At 48.6% G+C, this 20,828-nt stretch overlaps 1 protein-coding gene across 1 annotated transcript; it reads left to right on the forward strand.

The window, feature by feature from the left end:
* The first annotated feature begins 985 nt into the window (after positions 1-985).
* On the forward strand, positions 986-10,158 carry KCNA1 (potassium voltage-gated channel subfamily A member 1). Its single transcript, XM_055141205.1, has 2 exons — positions 986-1,940; positions 2,502-10,158. Exon 2 carries the CDS (start codon positions 3,096-3,098, stop codon positions 4,581-4,583), a length of 1,488 nt encoding a protein of 495 aa, XP_054997180.1. The 5' UTR covers positions 986-1,940; positions 2,502-3,095; the 3' UTR covers positions 4,584-10,158.
* The last annotated feature ends 10,670 nt before the right edge of the window (positions 10,159-20,828 follow it).

Genomic DNA, 20,828 nt, shown 5'->3' on the forward strand with positions numbered 1-20,828 from the left:
AAAAGCTGAGGTATGGATCTGGAGGAGGGGAGGGAACAAAATACTTTTCTTTTGTGCCTGGGGTAATTGTGTGGTGGTGGGGGAAAGGCGGGGGGCGGGCGGGGAGTTCGAATCTAGAGGAAGCACTTAACCCATTCGCTCCCAGGACCGTGGCACGGTGCCCGGGGCCACCCCGCAGAGGCCCCGCGGCTCGGATGGAAGAGGTGGGTGGTGTGGGCGGGTCGCAACGCGATCCGGCGCGGCGCTCAGGGGGCGGGCCGGGTGCGGCGCGAGCCAATCAGCGACGACTCCGGGTGCTTCCAGCCTCCCCGGAGACTCCGCAGCGCTTGGAGCTCGGGAGCTGCTACGAGCCGCCTCCCGGCTCCCGCGCCGCAGGCCACCGGGCTGCAGCCGCACTCCAAAGCGCAGCGCGCCCGCTCGCTCGCCCTCCCTCCTCCTCCGCCCCAGAGCCTCCTGGAGGACCCCCCTTTTTCCCAAGCTTGCCAGCGGCACCCCCCGGGAGTGGAGGAGGCCCCTGGGCCGGGAAGGAGGCTGCTGCTGCGGGTTGCAGGGACTTTAGGTGGGAGGTAGGCAGGCGACTCGCTTCTCAGATTTGTCCCAATTAGCACCAAGTTGGCAGACAACCCACCAACCCACGAAGTCTTTGCTTTGATTCCCGGCCCCCCCCCCACCCCATCCCTAACACCCCGCAACCGCACAAGTCACCTTCTCCGTAGTTTCAATTAATGGGGGAATCGTTAAGAAAAACTTCAAGTCCCCTCGGAGGTCAAAGAGAGACAGGCTGCGCCCCTCTGGGCTCGCGGGAACTTCCCCAGGACCCACCAAGCCGGGCCGCACGCATCTCTCCGAGTGGGGCAGGGGAGAAAGGAAAACTGGGTGGGCTTTAGAGCCTGGAGCAACCCCCCCCCTACACTGCGGGAGGGGGGCGGAGGGAAACGCCGAGCGCGGCGACCCAAGCGCGTTGCCGTGAGTCTGCACAAACGCAAACCGTTGCGAGGACTTTTGCCAGGAGCACCCGCGCCTGCATTGCGTCGGACCTGACCATTTGCAATGTGAAATTCCCAGGGAAGGTCGCGGCCCGGGGCCCGCGCGTGTGCGGCTCTGCGCAGCGCGAGGAAAATAGAATTGGTGGTCGGCTGTGCTGGCAGGAGAAGGGGGGGGTGAAGAAAAAAAAAAGCTGCGCTGGCAGGGGTGGGAACTGAATGACAACCCCCCTCTGCCAAACCACCCCCTCATATTTTCCATCTACCTCCTCGCTCCTGCCCTCCCCCGCCCTCCCCAACCCACGCCCGGGTGGGCCAATCGCGGCTCCGCATTCCGGGCGCTTTCTCAGGTTTCTGCTGATCTTGCAGCGCCCAGAAATGGACCGAGCGGACCCGCCGCCGCACGCACCCCGGGCCGCTCGGAGCTGCTGAGCGGCTCCCTCGCGCGCCGCCGAGCTCCGGCGAGGTCCGAGGCGCGGGCGCGGGCAGCGCGGAGACCCCCGGGAGCCATGTAGATCCCAGGGCTTGGCGCTCGCCCGCCTCCTCCGGGATCGAATCAGGGGCTCCCATCGTGCTAGGAGGGGGCGAGAGTGCTGTTTATCGTCATTTGCCTCCGAGCTGCGGGAGAGGGTGGCATTTTGCTTGCCGCCCCGCATCCCCCCGGAACTCCCCGCACCCGAGATCAGAGAGGAGGAAACCGGCGTCTCCAGGTTACCGGCGGCGGCGGCGGGTGAGGATGTTCGCCGGAGCGGGCCCGTGACAGCGACCGCCCGGCTCCGAGGGGCGGAGGGCGAGGGGGCGAGGGCGGCCACTTGGCCCGGGCGCTCTCGGATGCTCCCGCCGCTGCTGCGGCGGCGGCCGCGGCTCCCGCCCGGGGACTGCAAAGACGACCTACCGCATTCCGACTCCGGCCCTCGGCCGACTCAGCACCGCCCCTGCGCCAAGCCGGCCGGCCAGGTAGGGGGCTGCCCACGGCGGGGGGTCGGGGGGCCGGGGGCAGGGGCTGCAGAGGCGGGTGTGTGTGTGTTGGGGGGGGGGTTCGGGGCGACGGGGATGCGGCGTGGACGGGAGAGGGTGGGGGCGCGGAGTGGGGAGGAGGAGGAGGAGGAGGAGAGGGGGTTGAAGGATGCCGCCTGGGACCTTGAGCTCCCCCAGCGTCCGTTTGGCGCTTTCCAAACCCCCCACCCCCCCAGCTCTAGTTTAACGAAGTTGTAAACACACCGGCGGTTGTGGGGCGTCGGGGAAAGTGGGATATGGGAGCGCCCCAAAGTTGGATTTCCGGGTGTCTGCGTGTGTGTGTGTGTGCGTGTGTGTGTCTGTGTGTCTGTCCGTGAGACAGCGCTAGCCAGAGTCCGGTTGCTTCCTCTCCTTTTATTTGCTTGTTTGTTTGTTCTGTTTTGGAAACCAGCTAGAGGTCTGTGCTCTTCGGTGTCTTTTGTAGGTTCCGTCCCATCGGAACGTTTCTGATTTTCTATCCCCCCCACCCCCCACCCCGTATCACTTTCTATTTCTCTGCAGCGTCCATCGATCGCCCTGGTGGGAGCTTAGAAGGCGGCAGGCGAAGAGGGGTAGGAGGGGAGGGGAGGGGAGGGCAGGGGAGGGGACGGAGCCCGGGAGCAGCAGAGCGGGTGGCAGGCGAGGGGGAGTAGGGGGGTTCTGCTGAGCTGGTTCTGCACCGGGTCCTAGCCGGGCTTGGGAAGGGCCAAGGAGACTCCCCAGGACATGGCCCTGTCCGCCAGCACGGCACTGCGTTAAGGCACCTTGGAGCCGGAGCCGGAAGGTGGGGGAGGGAAAGAATCCACCAGAACCCTCCCCTCCTCTCCCCTAGATTTGAAAAAGAAAAAAAAAAGCTGCACCCCGGGCCACAGGCCAGGGGCGGTCCCCACCGAGCCCCGGGCGAGCCTGGAGGGGAAGGTCCCCCTGAGCCTCCGAGGCACGCACCTCTGCACGCGCTCGCCTCGAAGCCCCTCCCCGCCCTGAGCGTGGGGGGGAGCCGCGCTCTCCGGTGGGGGGGCGCCGGGGTCCCCCCCACCCCCCTCTCCTAGCTCCCTCCCTCCCCACCACCACCTCCCGGGCCTCTCCTCCCTGCCCCCTCCGGGGGAGGCCGCCACCATGACGGTGATGTCCGGGGACAACGTGGACGAGGCTTCGGCCGCGCCGGGCCACCCGGCCGAGGGCAGCTACCCGCGGGCGGCCGAGCACGACGACCACGAGTGCTGCGAGCGCGTGGTGATCAACATCTCGGGGCTGCGCTTCGAGACGCAGCTGAAGACCCTGGCGCAGTTCCCCAACACGCTGCTGGGCAACCCCAAGAAGCGCATGCGCTACTTCGACCCGCTGCGCAACGAGTACTTCTTCGACCGCAACCGGCCCAGCTTCGACGCCATCCTCTACTACTACCAGTCCGGGGGCCGGCTGCGGCGGCCCGTCAACGTGCCGCTGGACATGTTCTCCGAGGAGATCAAGTTCTACGAGCTGGGGGAGGAGGCCATGGAGAAGTTCCGCGAGGATGAGGGCTTCATCAAGGAGGAGGAGCGGCCCCTGCCCGAGAAGGAGTACCAGCGCCAGGTGTGGCTGCTCTTCGAGTACCCCGAGAGCTCGGGCCCCGCGCGCGTCATCGCCATCGTCTCGGTCATGGTCATCCTCATCTCCATCGTCATCTTCTGCCTGGAGACGCTGCCCGAGCTGAAGGACGACAAGGACTTCACGGGCACCGTGCACAGGATCGACAACACCACGGTCATCTACACGTCCAACATCTTCACGGACCCCTTCTTCATCGTGGAGACGCTGTGCATCATCTGGTTCTCCTTCGAGCTGGTCGTGCGCTTCTTCGCCTGCCCCAGCAAGACGGACTTCTTCAAGAACATCATGAACTTCATCGACATCGTGGCCATCATCCCCTACTTTATCACGCTAGGCACCGAGATAGCCGAGCAGGAAGGGAACCAGAAAGGCGAGCAGGCCACCTCGCTGGCCATCCTCAGGGTCATCCGTTTGGTTAGGGTGTTTAGGATCTTCAAACTCTCCCGCCACTCCAAGGGCCTCCAGATCCTGGGCCAGACCCTCAAGGCTAGCATGCGAGAGTTAGGGCTGCTCATCTTTTTCCTCTTTATCGGGGTCATACTGTTCTCTAGCGCAGTGTACTTTGCCGAGGCGGAAGAAGCTGAGTCGCACTTCTCCAGTATCCCCGATGCTTTCTGGTGGGCGGTGGTGTCTATGACCACTGTAGGATACGGTGACATGTACCCTGTGACAATTGGAGGCAAGATCGTGGGCTCCTTGTGTGCCATCGCTGGTGTGCTGACAATTGCCCTGCCCGTACCTGTCATTGTGTCCAATTTCAACTATTTCTACCACCGAGAAACTGAGGGGGAAGAGCAGGCTCAGCTGCTCCACGTTAGCACCCCTAATTTAGCCTCTGACAGTGACCTCAGTCGGCGCAGTTCCTCCACCATCAGCAAGTCTGAGTACATGGAGATCGAAGAGGATATGAATAATAGCATAGGCCATTATAGACAGGCCAATATCAGAACTGGCAATTGTACCACAGCTAACCAAAACTGTGTTAATAAGAGCAAGCTCCTGACCGATGTTTAAAAATGCAGACAAACTTAACAACAACAACAAAAACAAAAAAAACAAGCTCCCCCCCTACACACTTAGCAGCTTGAAAGACTTAGAAAAACCAATAACACCCCTCTCCCCCTCCCCACCCCCAGTGACCCTAGTCACAGGTTGTAAATACTTTACTTTATATAAATAGTCTTCGAATGCTCCATTAAACTGTCAATGCATTGTTGCATTGCAGAATTTGGGGGGGGGTTGTTGGCAAAACGGAAGCTTTTGAGATCCGTGAGAACAAAACCAAACTCTTTTCATTTTATTAAAAAAAATGGGGAAAGAAAGTGTATTTTCTAAAAAAAAAAAAAAACCCGATGAAGAAATTTAGTCTGTAAGCTAGTCTAGGTCAAAACAATTCCTCTGCTTCTCTCCTACTGAAACCTTTTTGAGTTCCTGAGTCTTCTTTACCTTTTTTTTTTCCCCTTTTAACTAAAATAAGTGAATAAATAAATAAATAAATAAAGACCCAAACAGAACCAGGTGATCCTTTAGCTATATAAAATTAAAATTTGCATGGGACTCCAATATAAAAAATCTCTACAAACTGCACAGCACACTTAAGACAGGGCATTGGATGTATTCTCTGCTAGATGGCATGCCAGCCGAAACAGGCAGCAAACGAATGTTTTTATTTTGATCAACCAAACTGCAGATCCCAAGGTAAAAATTCAAAAGCCCATCATATAGGTTCACCAAGCACCTTATCAACCCGATGCAGGTCTGTTAGACCCATAGGAATTCTCTCTGTCCCTTTCCCCCGTGATTCCCAACTATTCTGCAAGGAAAAAGATTTCAATCGAGAATGAGACCAATCGATTTATCTGCAGTGCTGCTCAATTTCTCAGTTGCAGATGAGCCAAACAGGTTTTTTTTTCTTACTAGTCCTTCACCCTTGACCTCCAGAGCTGGATATCAAACTTTAGCCTCCTGTTGCAAGAGAGCACAAACGGAGTTTGATGTAAGCATGTTTGAATCTGATACTCTTCTTTTTTGTTTGTTTTTAATTGCATGCTGAGATGTTAACTCAGACGAATAGGGGATAAGCTTACTTTGAAATTGAACCTTCTAAAAATAGACCCTTTTTCATTTGCATTCACCAAAAGTGCACTCCCTCATTTATTAACGATTTTATTAGTAAATAAAGTACTGTATTTAAGTGCATATGTTAGTCAGAGGGGAACAATAATTTTTCTGGAGCTCCGAGCATGTTCTCTTATTCAGCATTATGGCCTATTTGATTAAGGTGTACCTTGAATTAATTAATGCATGATTTTAATTTAAGAAAATGGAAAAATAATAAAAATCTACAAGTCTGTGGGATGAAGAGCCCCAAAGAAATAATGGGGGGTGGGGGTGGGGGGACAATTTTCCTGCCTTTGCTCAGGAAAGGTTTCTGTGTAGGTGTGGAAAGAGAGAGAGGACCAATGCCCATTCCTTCAAGGGAAGCTATGTAGGAAACTAAATAAGTCATCAAGGTATATATAGTAACACCTAAGAACAAGTATTCTTTTTAGATGAAGATAAATACACACACACACACAAACACAAAAAGGTGCAATATTGCATGTTTTTTGGTGCATTCTTAGGATGTAAATGAACATGTTATCTATTGTATGCATCCAAAGCAGAGCTGATTTCTTTTGCAGTCATGATCTGAGGTCTGTAGAGACCTCACCCCGCCCCTTTGAGGCTCCCCCCCCCAAGAAAACTCAACCAGTTGATTCAATAGTTGCTTAGTGCCTTTACCCTGTACCCAGAGTGAGCTGCAGGAAGTGCCTCACTCACATCCATTGAGAAGTTAGTTAGCAAAAAAAAAAAAAAAAGAAGAAGGGTTGGGGCGCAGATATTTTTGCTTTTGTTTTTCTCCACCCGTGCTGTCTTGCCTCACCACTGTGAGAGAGAGGACCACCCCCTCCCGAAGCCCGGAGGGGTGGAGACATTCAGGAGGATGGACCCTGCTGCCCAGTCCCTGGACTTTAATCTGTTTGAGAGCCCAAGGAGGGAATGTTGACTGGACCTTGAGACCCGCTTTCCAAATGAACGTGGACTACAGATCTGTTTTTCAAGCCCATCTCTTCTCCAGCAGAAGTTCAGATAAACTTTTTTGAGAACTTGGTACCCTCTGGACATGCCATTCTCAGATCCCGCCAAGTGCTTCCAGTGTGGACCCCGGTCTTGTCTGTGAGTCTTCACACACACACACACACACACACACACACACACCAGGAAGGTGATGATCTTTCCAGCCCTCGATATGCAGGGTGCTCGACTCACAGTAACCTTGCTGAGATTTGCCTGCCCTTTGTCTGCCATGCCTCCTGATGGTTCCGGACCTGCCCACCTTGCTGTCCCTGGTCGGGCTGAGAACCTAACTTCTGTGGCTCCTTGGGGCTGCTCTACTTGTACCTAACCCAGAGAAAGGGGATGATCCTGTGCCTAGTTGAAAGTACTACATAACACAGGGCTCTGCAGCCCATAGCTGTCCCCCAAATGGAGAAGCACTCATAGTCTTTTTGAAGGACACCATGGTAGTGGGGACCTTTACTCTGCACTTAGCATGTGGCCACCTGCTCTTCATCACCTTACGTCTCTTCCCAGTTCCTGGGCATCTGTTCCTTCCGTTCTGTCTCCCACCCTACTTGCAACAAGGCAGTAAGCCCAGACACCAAGCCTGGCTGGCTCTGTTGAAAGAAAGAACATGGATGTTGTATTTTCCTTCTGGGAGTCTATCACATGAGCATCTACACACATCCTGGAAGATGAGGGGCCAAGGACCACACAGTGTCTGACTACAGGATATGAAACCCTCTCCTGCTTCCTTCTCATTTGAACCTTGGCTCATCCTGGCTGTTTCTCTTCTATCTGCTTAAAAGTCTCCAGTTGGGGCAAAAACACCACCCCCCTCAGACCTTTCTCCCCGACCCCACCCCCATCTCCAGGGATATCTTGATCTTTTATTTAGTTGAGATCTTGGACACATCGAACTTGAAACACTGCATCTGTCAACAGCAATAATCCACGAAGTACTGTGGGATACATGGGTCAGATGGGACCAAGACTGTTAAGACTGACTTTGGCTATCTGGTATACCTCTCAGCGTTTTCTGCGGGACTGGCTTGATTTCTCCTGCATGTATTCTAGGAAAAGGGGCTGCATGCAAGGAACCTGCCAGCCAGGGCTGGGGGCTGAGTTGTTGTTATGAATTTGGGATTTGGGTGGTTTGAGGAAAATGAATGCTGCTTATCCATCTGACGCTCATTGCAACCAAGTCAGTAAGAATGGAGTACAGGGATTCGCTGTAGCATAGGCATGCAAAGTTTGTCAAAGCGCTTACCCCCTTGCACTGTAATGTGCTGAAATGTTTTTGTAGACCTGAAGGTGCACTTACCAAAACTGCCTATTAAGGAATGACTATCTTTTCGTTTACTTCCTTCTGTTTCTTTTATTGGGCTTTTTACCTTTTTCACCCCCTTCCCTGGACTTGAGTTTTATAATGCCTCATGGCCTGACTATGTGTTTTCTCCAGATGGAGAAGACTTCTGACCTGCTGATAGCCATAACTCAGCTCTTCCAGTGTGTCGGGACCCTAGTTCAATAGGGTGGCAGTGGAAGAGATGGGTCCCCCCAGGGCTGTTAGCCATCCCAGAATCTCTGAAGTGGTTAACTCACCTCAAGTGATCTGAATTAGAGAGACCAAAGACATTCATTTCCTCTGTCCTCAGATTTCTAGAAGACAGACTGTAGCCAGGAAAGGTTTTGTTTTTGCATCTTCTCTTCCCCATATGTGCACAGCCCTTCGCTCCCCTGAGAGTCGAGTTTTTAATTATCTGTTACCGCAATTCACCGGGAGCATGACAGTGAGTTAGCCCAGCCAAAGCATCAAATAGATAAGGAGCAAATTACCCTCCTGGAATATGACTGGTGGACAGTCATTTCTCCCCAAGGAAATTAGGTGTAGAAATTATGGAAATTAGAAACTCTGTGTAGCTTCCAAACACAGGTGACCGTCTCAAGCTTGGCTCCCTGGAGATTGAGAAGAATACATGTAAATGGTCAGGGAAGAATAGATTTCTTTAAGCAGAAAATTGGTTTGGTCCATGAAGAGCCTCCTTTTTGTGTGTATACGTATTGATTTTTCAAAACTATTCTGAAGAATAAAGAAAGTCGTTTCTGAACCCTCCCATTTAATACAGGGAACTTTAAAATATAGGCCTTTAAAAATAATCTTACAATCGAGTTGCTTGTTTGGTAGATTGGTTTGAACATTAGCAGAAGGCAATTCCCCATTTTCTTCCAGGAATGACTTATTCCTGGGAGTGGTGAGAATTGGTGGGTGGAAACCATCCATAGCATAAACTTGTTAGAAAGACTCTAACCTGCCAAACATTCATTTTATTTCCTACTTTTCACAACCACCCCCCCACCCCAAGACAGAATGAGATCTTTTGATATTTGTTTCCAGAAGAAAAAATAAGTAAGCTCAAAGTTTTAAAACCAGACACAACCCAAGTTGATTCTAATCTCAGGAGGTGGCCCCTTATCCACCATGTGGTGTATTAATACTTATGTTTATATCCTGGAATTTCAGGGTATAGGTGGACATGTCCAGCATGACTCAGGTAAACCTTAGAAGAATGTACATTACTTAGCATTTTTGTAAAGAAGCAAAGAGGAGCTGCATTGTTAGCTAAAACTGTCCCCTTCCCTTAGGTCACTGTGTGAACTCATTCAGGGTATGGGTGTCAGGTTTAGAAGTTCTAATCAAATGCCAGTTCTGCTAGGCAAAAAAATAAACAAATTAATTCAATGACCAGGAGGTTTCCTAGGGAAGCCCAGGGTCGAGGTAAGGGGTCTTAGAGTCCCTGCTGACTCTAGGACTCTTAGCTTTAAGAAGATTAGCTCTCATTATAGTGGTTTCCATTTAGGAGCTTTATAGGAGCTTCTTCTTCTTCTTCTTCTTTTTTTTTTAACTGATGTGAGATGTCCCAGAGTATAAAAAAGTTTTATAGCATAATCAAAGAAGAAGAAAAGGTGTTAGAAAAGGAAGCCAAACCAAATACAAACTTTCTTGCAAAAACACTCCAGAGTTCAAGTTGTTTTCTCTCCAAAACTTGTACAAGCACCCTTCTTCTTTTTTTAGTGCACTGTCTGGGAACCCTTTAGTGACGGACTTAAGGAGACAGCACAGACTCAATAAGACATACCTCTACTAGGGATAATCCAGTATTACCAAGGGTTAAAACACCAAAATTGAGTAAGTATTGATTTAAAGTGCACCATCAGGACAACAAACCATTGAAGCTGAAAAAGCACTATTTTCTTTCTTGAGTTTGCCAGTTGCTTCCACCCTGAGTTAAGGATGCGTACCCTTGTCACCCACGGGCATTTCTCTGCCCTAACTGTTGAACTTGTCAGGTTGAGGACATTGAATGTTCAGAATTGAGAACCTAATTGAAGAGCATAGTTTTCATCTATGCAATTTTACTTGCTTCTGTCACTTTATGATCTGTTCATACTTGGCATCAATTAAAGATAATTTTTAAGGATCTTATCAAGGAACCTCTGGGCTGGTTATTTCTCTCTTGTTTAACTGGTCTTGGGGGTCCTCTCATGTGGAATCTCTAGGAAAAGCTTAATGAATGCCAGACCAAAAAAAAAAAAAAAACCACGAAGCCACCTTGCTCCACACAATTCTGTGAAGGAAAATACACTGGAGGTGAGTTTTGACAATAAGTTCAGAGTTTGGGTTCAGGTTGAATTCTCAGAAGAGGTCTTGGAATTTGGCCTATGAAAGCTGTGGTAGGATCCAGTGAAAAGAGGAAAGAAGAAGTGAACAAGTGAAGATCAAGTGAGTAAAGTTATTGACTATCTTTGCTTAAAATGCTTTGGGTTTGAAACTGTATTTTTCATTCACAGCTTAAGCATTTCAGGAAGGGGTGTGTGTGTGTGTGTGTGTGTGTGTGTGTGTGTGTGTGTGCGCACGTGTGCGCATGCACGCGCGTGTGCATGCAATATCCTGGCTGAGGTTTGGCACCAGATAACTTGATAGCTACAGTCTGATGTTCGCAGTGATTTTGATGTGGAAAAACAAAGTCATCGCTAGCGGGTCTCTGCATAGATTGGTCTCACATAGTTTGCTCTGTGGTTAACATTTCTTTCTTCCTTATTTATTTATTTTTCCTTGGATGACTTGGTGCATTTCCTTTTGATCCTTGCTGAAGTCTAGAGCTCCCCCCCACCAAAGATTGTATTTTAAACAAACCCTTTTATGTCCGAGTAAATAGCACAGTGTGCCTTTGACAGGTGTCTGCTCTCTGCGGTGTGTGGGGGGCAGGGGGGACGGTGGGGGGGGGAGGCGGTGATGCACAGTCATGGAACTGCATTGCTTTGGAAGGCTCAGGGGAAGATGCAGAGCTGAATCTTGCTTATACTGGAGAAACTGCTGCTGAGGCAGATGTCGAGGCTGGGGCAGACTGCCTTGTGGCTTTTCTGTTGTGATCGGAAAACAGGCCTGGCTGGACTCTGATGAAGAAAGCACTAGAACCACATGAGTGAAAGGGTCAAACCCACCGGCACAGTAACAGCTCTGAGTGCATCTTGGAGCTGAGCTGCAGAAGGGGTTCCTTTCTTTCTTTCTTTTTTGTCTTTTTGGGTCACACCCGCTGATGCTCAGGGGCTCTGAGTTACTCCTGGCTCTGCACTCAGGAACCACTCCTAGCGGTGCTCCGGGGATCCTATGGGATGCTGGGAATCGAACCTGGGTGGGCCGCATGCAAGGCAAATGCCCTCCCTGCTGTGCTCTCCTCCAGCCCCTGCAAAAAGGGTTTCTGGAAGTGCAGGCAGGTAGAGCCAGAGAGCCAAAGGGGCAACTGTAAGAAGAAACTTTATTGTTTGTGGAACTTTAAAGGAGAAGTCATTTGGTTCGGGTAGAAGCGATTGGTGAATATGGGAATGGGATCCTGGTAGGATCTGACCCTACCTAGTCAGTTGCCAAAGCCAGGGAGTCTAGACATGGGTTTGAAGGACAAGCTGCAACCTTCCCCCACCCCAGACTGGGCTAATTGTCCCCATGCAAAGTCTCCTGTGTAGGTGAGATTACACGGTCCCTGGGTGAGCCTGGAAGCAGTCCTTTGAATAAGCTTAAGAACAGATGGTTGTGGAGCCAGAGAGTTAGTGCATCTGGCAGGCTGCTTGCAGGTGGCCCATCAGGTTTGGTCTTCACCACCTACTATGGTTCCCGAAGCCCACCAGGCTTGATCCCCGAGGGCAGAGTTTGGAATAAGCCCTGAGCATCTCTTTTAGTGTGGTCTAAAAACTCAGGTAATTTAACATAGCATATTATTCAGATCTAATGTAATCAAATATACCTTTAATTTTTAAGATGCACCGTTATTTGATAGATTCATAAGAGAGCACACTGGCAGATATAACCTGCCCTGGAATTGATTCGTCCCATTTTAGAGATGTACAGTGAAAGAAAAAAAAATATATATATATAGAGAGAGAGAGGGGCTGGAGTGATAGCACAGCGGCAGGGTGTTCACCTTTCACGCAGCTGACCTGGGTTCGATTCCTCCGCCCCTCTCGGAGAGCCTGGCAAGCTACCGAGAGTATCTCGCCCCCATGGTAGAGCCTAGCAAGCTACCCGTGGTGTATCCGATATGCCAAAAACAGTAACAACAAGTCTCACGATGGAGACCTTACTGGTGCTCGCTTGTCCCCAGGGATCATTCCTGTAGGTCCTCGGGGGACCCTGTGGAGTTTCAGGATGGAACCTGGGTCAGCTGGGTGCGAGGCAAGTTCTCTCTCCCCTCAGCACTATCGCTGCAGCCTCTGCTTTGCTTTCTGGTGTAATCAGAGGTTTGGACCCAGGCTTGAAATACCCGATAGATCTTTTGACCATTTTAGCCCACAGTATCCTTAACATACGGCTGATCCCTTGCTGTCTTTATGCCACTTAGCATCTAGCACTAAAGTACCTAGTGAGCCTTGTCATCTTCACTCTCCACAGAGCTTGGACCTGTGAGGCAGTTCCTCCCTCTCCTCTTACTCATGGTGACTTTGCCCCGGAGGGTGCAGGAGCAACCTTGTCTGGTTCCGTGTGAAGTTCAGGACCACCAGCAGCCCTTGATTTTTATCTGCTGCAAAGCACCCCAACACTCTCATTCACTCCCCTGAAGCTGCTAATAGCAACACCTCCCGTTTGCTGAGCTCTCTTTGCAGTTTTCAAATCACTTCCACATTAATTATGTTACGGTATCTTTGACGTGGCGGTGAATTAGGTCACGCTGATACTGCTTTCCTTGGCTTATCGACTGGGATCTGCCGGGGAGTTGGGGCTGGTGGGGATGGAACGAGGCATGGTGTCTCTGGACGGAGGGAGCCAAGCTAGATTCTTTCTGATCCGCTGTCTGACATGTGGATGAAAGTCCAACTCAGGACCAGTGGTAAGGTTCAAATGTGCCATGTCATTAGTTTGAGGCCAGTGGACTTAAAATTCTTTGAGCCTTCAAAATGCTTATTTTCGGGGCTTGGAGCAATAGCACAGTGGATAGGGCGTTTGCCTTGTACGTGGCCGACCTGGGTTTGATTCCCAGCATCCCCTACGGTCTCCTGAGCACAGCTAGGGGTAATTCCTGAGTGCAGAGCCAGGAGGAACCCCTGTGCATCGCTGGGTGTGACCCTCCAAAAAAAGGCAAAATAAATGCTTATTTTCAACTTGGAAGTCGACTTGCCTCCGTGAGTTGTGTGGAGTAAAAGGCATACTAGAGCTATCTGAATTCTCACATGCCCTATCCATGTGCACCTCTCCCGGGTCTGCTCTTCCCGATCATGATGAAGGGGTGTGGTATGCTGGATTTCTCCTCCGCCCGGAGGGGGCACCTTGCTTCCAAGGAGGACTCCAGGGATGGTGAGATGGTTGAGTCAAAGAGAAAGTATCTAGTGATCGAATCTGAAGTCTTGGGGCATGGGACTGTTTGCTGTAGGAATCTTTGGTACGTTCTGTTTTTAATATCTGCCAAGTGGCACCCCCCACCCCCCAAAGATCCCACAGAGCCACTGTTTCAAGTTTTGCTTCTTTCTTCCCTGAGAGAAAATGCTGCTTTGCAGCTCCCAACATGATGCCAGTTATCCCCGGGTAAATGCTGCTGTGTAATGAGCCGAGGGTGCCGGAAAGACTCTCTCCATCATTTTGCACCACTTCAGAGAGCCCTCGGGTCGCCCCGTGCTAAATAGTGTGTGATCTGATCTTTCCACCTGTGAGAACGGACGAATAGAGCAAGATGCTGTTTGTGAAATTTTCTCCTGTGCTTGTCTGAGAGACATTATATAAATATAACAACCTATTCTTAACATCCCTTACTAAAAATAAAATAGCCCCCACAGCACACATGAGTCAATAAGCCTTTTCTTGAATAGCATATACTACTAAGATGCTTATGGAAATTTAGAAAGGATAATATTTCTGGGGTGGTCTGATGCTTCCTTCTCAAAACGAAGTGAAGCAACCCTCTCCCCCAAAAGCACAACTGGGAACGTAGCTGTTATTTAAATAGCAGTGAAGAATCTGACTAGCCTAGGGAATCTGATTGTAATAAAGTAAGGAGTTGCATATATGCTCACATTTTTCTAGACACTTATAATTTAATTTTAATTCAGGGTTATATTGAGTTCTCTAATCTATTAATGATTTCGAAAGTAGATTTTTTAGTGGTATTTTCATGTATTTTTTAATACATAATGAGTTTGCAAGATTATTTCCAGTTCTGAGCATTAAATCCATTTTGAAAGGGTTACCAGAGGAACGAATTCCTGCTGAAATTTATTTTTTCCAGAATTGAAATCAGAGGATGATCAATGACAGAGGTGTAAGCTTATTAAGGTTGAAGTCACTTTTATTACAAGTTTGTCTTCCTCAGTGATTAAATTAAGAGCGTGTTGAAAAGCCCCAGTTATTTTAATTGATGCCCCCCCATCCCATTTTAAATACTATTGTTTCAGTATTTCAGAAAGGAAGGCATTTTGTTGGAGGTGAATTTCAGAGAGAGATTTCTACCAAATGCTCCTCCTTCATTAACAGACAAAACATTTTTTTCATCTTAGAGAGGGTTTTATGCGTGCCAGTCCTAAAAAGATGGGCACACAGCTTGGGTTTTGAAAGATTGCAAGATATTGGTTTATTGTGAAACATTTCTAGGTAAGTGGGAATGGCTTTCTTGCCAGTGTTCAGAGAAGAAAGATTACATTTGTTGACATTGGAAGCATGATTTTTTTTTTTTTAATTTGTTGGTGTGGGTTCCTGAGGGCTGGAGCGATAGCACAGCGATTGTGCGTTCGCCTTTCATGTGGCCAATCCGAGTTCAATTCCTCTGCCCCTCTCGGAGAGCCCGGCAAGCTACCCAGAGTATCGAGCCTCTCAAGCTGTCCGTGTGTATTGGATATGCCAAAAACAGTAACAATAAGTCTCTCAATGAGAGACGTTACTGGTGCCCACTCGAACAAATCGATGAGCAACGGGGATGACAGTGACAAATGACAGTGGGTTCCTGAGGGTTTCTGAGCCCGAGGGCCACTCCTGCTGATGCTTAGCCAATTGGGCTGGGTAGTTCAATGGTTAGAGCTGGTGTGGCAGTGCTGCTCATCCTTGTGGTGCTGGGGCCCATCCGGGCCACCCCTGGCTCAGGTCAGTGTGCCAGGCAGTGTCAGGAATCACATTCAGATCCTTATGCCTGCACCTCTGGCCCCCAGGTTCGCTCCCTGACTCTGGAACATAATTCTTGTCCTGGATGGTTAAAATCACATACACTAAACACAGTGTGGACAATTCAACAAGTCGATGATTGATCTCTTTCTCTTTTTTTTAATTTTTTTTTTAGTGAACCCTCACGTTGACTCACTAATTAAAAATAAACTATTAATTAAAAAAATCAAATATTTAAATTGCACCCATTAACAATGAATGAATATGGGCATCTACTTAATTAGTAAAAGAACTGTTAATTGGGCAACTGATTATATTAAAATTATCTTAAAAATAAATAAAAATTTTTTTTAGTGAGTCACAGTGAGGGTTGATCTCTTTCTTTACAATGATTATGGTTGCATGAAAATTTTTTTTTAATTTATTTATTTTTAATTAGAGAATCACCATGAGGGTACAGTTACAGATTTATACACTTTTGTGCTTATACTTCCCTCATACAAAGTTCGGGAACCCATCCCTTCACCAGTGCCCATTCTCCACCACCCGTAAACCCAGCGTCCCTCCCACCCTCCCCAATCCCATCTCCCCCCACCCCACCCTGCCACTGTGGCAAGGCATTCCCTTCTGTTCTCTCTCTCTAATTAGCTGTTGTGGTTTGCAATAAAGGTGTTGAGTGGCTGCTGTGCTCAGTCTCTAGCCCTCATTCAGCCCGCAACTCCCTTCCCCCACATGGCCTTCGACTACAATGTAGTTGGTGATCGCTTCTCTGAGTTGACCTTTCCCCGGAACGTGAGGCCAGCCTCGAAGCCATGGAGTCAACCTCCTGGTACTTATTTCTACAGTTCTTGGGTGTTAGTCTCCCACTCTGTTATTCTATATACCATAGATGAGTGCAATCTTTCTATGTCTGTCTCTCTCTTTCTGACTCATTTCACTCAGCATGAAACTTTTCATGCCCATCCACTTAACTACAAAATTCTTGACCTCCTTTTTTCTAACAGCTGCATAGTATTCCATTGTATAGATGTACCAAAGTTTCCTCAACCAATCATCCGTTCTGGGGCATTCGGGTTTTTTCCAGATTCTGGCTATTGTAAACAGTGCTGCGATGAACATACATGTGCAGATGTTGTTTCGATTGTACTTTTTTGCCTCTCTGGGATATATTCCCAGCAGTGGTATTGCTGGGTCAAATGGGAATTCAATATCTAATTTTTTGAGAATCGTCCAAATTGTTTTCCAGAAGGGCTGAACCAGTCGGCATTCCCACCAGCAGTGAAGAAGGGTCCCTTTCTCCCCACATCCTCTCCAACAGCGGTTGCTTTTGTTCTTTTGGATGTGTGCTAGTCTCTGTGGTGTGAGGTGGTATCTCATGGTTGTTTTGATCTGCATCTCTCTGATGATTAGTGATGCAGAGCACTTTTTCATGTGCTTTTTGGCCATTCGTATTTCTTCCTTGGTAAAGTTTCTGTTCATTTCTTCGCCCCATTTTTTGATGGGGTTGGATGTTTTCTTCTTGTAGAGTTCAACCAGTGCTTTATATACCATTGATATCAACCCCTTATCTGATGGGTATTGTGTAAATATCCTTTCCCATTCTGTGGATAGTCTTTGGATTCTGGTCACTGTATCTCTTGCGGTGCAGAAGCTTTTTAGTTTAATGTAGTCCCATTTGTTGATCTCTGTTTTTACTAGATTGCTTAGTTCCGTGTCACCTTTGAAGATACCTTTATCTTCAATATTGTGGAGGGTTTCGCCGACCTTGTCTTCAATGTACCTTATGGTTTGTGGTCTAATGTTGAGGTCTTTAATCCATTTTGATCTGACTTTTGTGCATGGTGTCAGGTCAAGGTCTAAACCCATTTTTTTGCATGTGGTTGTCCAGTTGTGCCAGCACCATTTGTTAAAGAGGCTTTCCTTGCTCCACTTCACATCTCTTGCTCCCTTATCAAAGATTAGATGATCATACATTTGGGGTTGTGTGTAGGGATATTCCACCCTGTTCCATTGGTCTACAGCTCTGCCTTTGTTCCAGTACCAGGTTGCATGAAATTTTTGCCATTCACAGAATTGTATAAACTCCTGGCCTTCTCTTTGTAGTTACAGAAGGTTCTATGCAGCATCCATGTTGCAACCTGTAAATTATAACATGATACAATTCCTGACTTCTTTGGATAAACTGACACTCATCCTTTTTTTTTTTGCTTTTTGGGTCACACCCGGCGATGCACAGGGGTTACTCCTGGCTCTGCACTCAGGAATTACTCCTGGCGGTGCTCAGGGGACCCTATGGGATGCTGGGAATTGAACCCGGGTCGGCCGCGTGCAAGGCAAACGCCGTATCCGCTGTGCTATCGCTCCAGCCCCTGACACTCATCCTTTATTGCACTACATTTCCATTGTCTAATTCAGTAGACACTGGGGCTGGGATTCTTCAGACTGTAATTACTGGGGTTTCTCCTTTAAGGAGAAATCTTCATTATGTTTTACTATAATAGGGATCAATGATTTAGTGAAAAATAGTTTTTTGAGAACTAAATCCTAAGCTTTTTTTCGGAAAACTAATTTCTTTATTCTTCTTGAGATGACATGATCATTTTTATTTCCTTATTATTCATCCTTTTTTTTCTTACAACTTTCACCTTCAGAGGTCAGATGTTGGCAGTTCAACTTGCTGGGAAATGATTGTTGGTTTTTGTGAACCAGCTGGGACTTAATTTGTTAGAGCATCATATTTTTGCGCCGGTGATTGTGGATGTCCTATTTTTTCCCCAAGAGCCTTAAAAGTGGTGTCAGTGGGACTCCAGCGTATGAGCCTTTCAAGAATCAAGGAGGAAACCTGAGGGTGGAGAGGTGGGGTCCTAGCAACATCTGTGTTGCCAGAGAGAGCTTTGGAATTAGTAGCTCGGTGTCAGGCACAGTTTACTTCTAACGTGTTCTCTGAGATGCCCACTTAGCTATTGTTTCAGGCTCCTGGTACCAGCATCACTGGGAGAGTGCTCCATCTCTCACCCCAGCTCACAGAAACCTGCACACGTTGCCTGAGCTTGCCCCCACCTCACCCCACACTCTGACCTCTGCTCATCTGACAGTCCGCAACCTGCTCTTTGGGGGGGGGGCACATATAGTAACCAAAATAGGGTAATGTTTTCCATCGCTACTGAAGTTTTGTCGATAACCCTGAAACGGTCACCGCAAAATTTCCCAGATACTAGTGATACCAGATATCTGGCCCCAAAAGAGCCTCCAATCGCTGGGGAAGACGAGTAGGGAGAAGCTGCTAAAATCTCAGGAATGGGAGGAACTGGGAGGACTAGAGACGTTACTGGTGCCCACTCGAGTAAATCGACGAACAATGGGATGACAGTGATACAGTGATACCAGTGAAGGAAATTAAATTTCAGTGGAAAGATTAACACCGCCCCCTGCTCCCCTACCCCCCAACCAAGGAGTAAAAGTTGAAGATCTGGGGCCGGAGCGATAGCACAATGGGTAGGGCATTTGCCTTGCACGCGGCCGACCCGGGTTCAATCCCTGGCATCCCATATGGTCCCCCAAGCACTGCCAGGAGTAATTCCTGAGTGCAAAGCCAGGAGTAACCCCTGAGCATCGCTGGGTGTGACCCAAAAAGCAAAAAAAAAAAGTTGAAGATCTGGAGTGTTTTCTTTTGAACCCTGGCTGAGTCCTCTCTCTCTCTCTCTCTCTCTCTCTCTCTCTCTCTCTCTCTCTCTCTGCTTTGTGGTTCTCTGCCCAGCTCCTTTACATGGTGATAGAGAACTCAACTGAGGGGACAGAGTGTCCATGGATGCTCAGACTGGGGATATGACCATCTCTACAAACTGGTCTCCTTATTTATTTATTTATTTATTTGTTTATTTATTTTGCTTTTTGGGTCACACCAGTGTTGCACAGGGGTTCCTCCTGGCTCTGCACTCAGGAATTACCCCTGGCAGTGCTCAGGGGACCGTATGGGATGCTGGGAATCGAACCCGGGTCGGCCGCGTGCAAGGCAAACGCCCTCCCCGCTGTGCTATCGCTCCAGCCCTTCCTATCTTCTTTTAAATTGATTAATTTTGTTGGGGCAGCCACACCCAGGGGTACCTGGGTGACCCTGCTGTGTTAGGGCTTGAATCTGGGTCTCCCGCATGCAAGCATGCAAACCACCAGCCCTTTGAGCCATCTGCCAGTCACATCATTCGTTAAAGTCTACTTCCTGCTCTCTGCTCTGGTGAGACTGCAAACACTCGGTTATGTTCTCAAACTTATGGAATTGCAGCCTATGGCCTATGGAACGTCTCTTTACTGCTATGACACCTAATGTGCTGTGTTATAAATAAAAGAGAGAGCAAAAGTATGAGTCTCAACAATGCTATGTGTCTGAAAAAAAAAAAACTATGGGGTTGGAGTGATAGCACAGTGGGTAGGGCGTTTGCCTTGCATGCAGCCGACCCAGGTTCAAATCCCAGCATCCCATATTGTCTCCTGAGCACTGCCAGGAGTAATTCCTGAGTGCATGAGCCAGGAGTGACCCCTGTGCATCGCCGGGTGTGACCCAAAAAGCAAAAAAAAAAACAAAAAACAAAAAACATAAAAACAGAACAAAACCAAAAAAACCAAAGCTATGTGTCTGAATTACAAATAACGAACGATTTTGGCACTCTTTTTTAAACTTAAATTTTTTTTTATTATTCATTTTTTTTAATTGAATCACAATGAGATACACAGTTACAAAGCTTTCATGCCCGGGTTTCAGTCGTACAATGTTCCAACACCCATCCCTCCACCAGTGTACATCTCCCACCTCCAATGTCCCCAGTGTCTGTCCTGCCACCCCCACCCCACCCCCAAACCCCTGCCTTCCTCCCTGGCAGGCACTTTTCTTCTTACTTTCTCTCTAATTTTGGACACTATGGCTTGCCATACAGGTGCTGAGAGGCCGCCCTTGTTGATTCTTGCCCCACTTTCAGCTCACATCTCCCACCCAGAGCCATTCCCTTCCAACCATCATTGTCACAGTGGTCCCTTCTCTATCCCAGCTGCTCTCTCCTCCAGCACTTGAGGAGTGCTGGAGTCTGGCTTCCAGTCATGGACCAATCCTCCTGGCCCTTGTTTCTACTGCTCTTCGGTGTTAGTCTCATACTACGTTATTTTACATCCCACAAATGAATGCAGTCATTTTATATCTGTCCCTCTCCTTCTGACTCATTTCACTTAGCGTGATACACTCCCCGTCTATCCATTTAAAAGCAAATTTTATGACGTCATTTTTTTTCTAACTGCTGCACAGTATTCCACTGTGTAGATTACCATAGTTTCTTTAAACAGTTGCCTGTTCTTGGGTGCTTGGGTTGTTTCCAGATTCTGGCTAGTGTGAACAGCACTGCAATGAACACACATACAAGTTGGCACTCTTCTTTAGAGAATGGAGTTTTCCCCCACCCCTAACACGCATGACATGTAAATGCATGAATAACTGATCATAAGTGAAAATTTGAAAAATAAAGTAAAGGTATGCA

This window comes from Sorex araneus, chromosome 6 (genome assembly GCF_027595985.1).
Source record: "Sorex araneus isolate mSorAra2 chromosome 6, mSorAra2.pri, whole genome shotgun sequence".
NCBI classification, from domain to species: Eukaryota; Metazoa; Chordata; class Mammalia; order Eulipotyphla; family Soricidae; genus Sorex; species Sorex araneus.

What these genes read in the sequence shown, in the direction of transcription:
- KCNA1 (XM_055141205.1), top strand. Translation starts at nt 3,096, where the DNA reads ATGACGGTGATGTCCGGGGACAACGTGGACGAGGCTTCGGCCGCGCCG.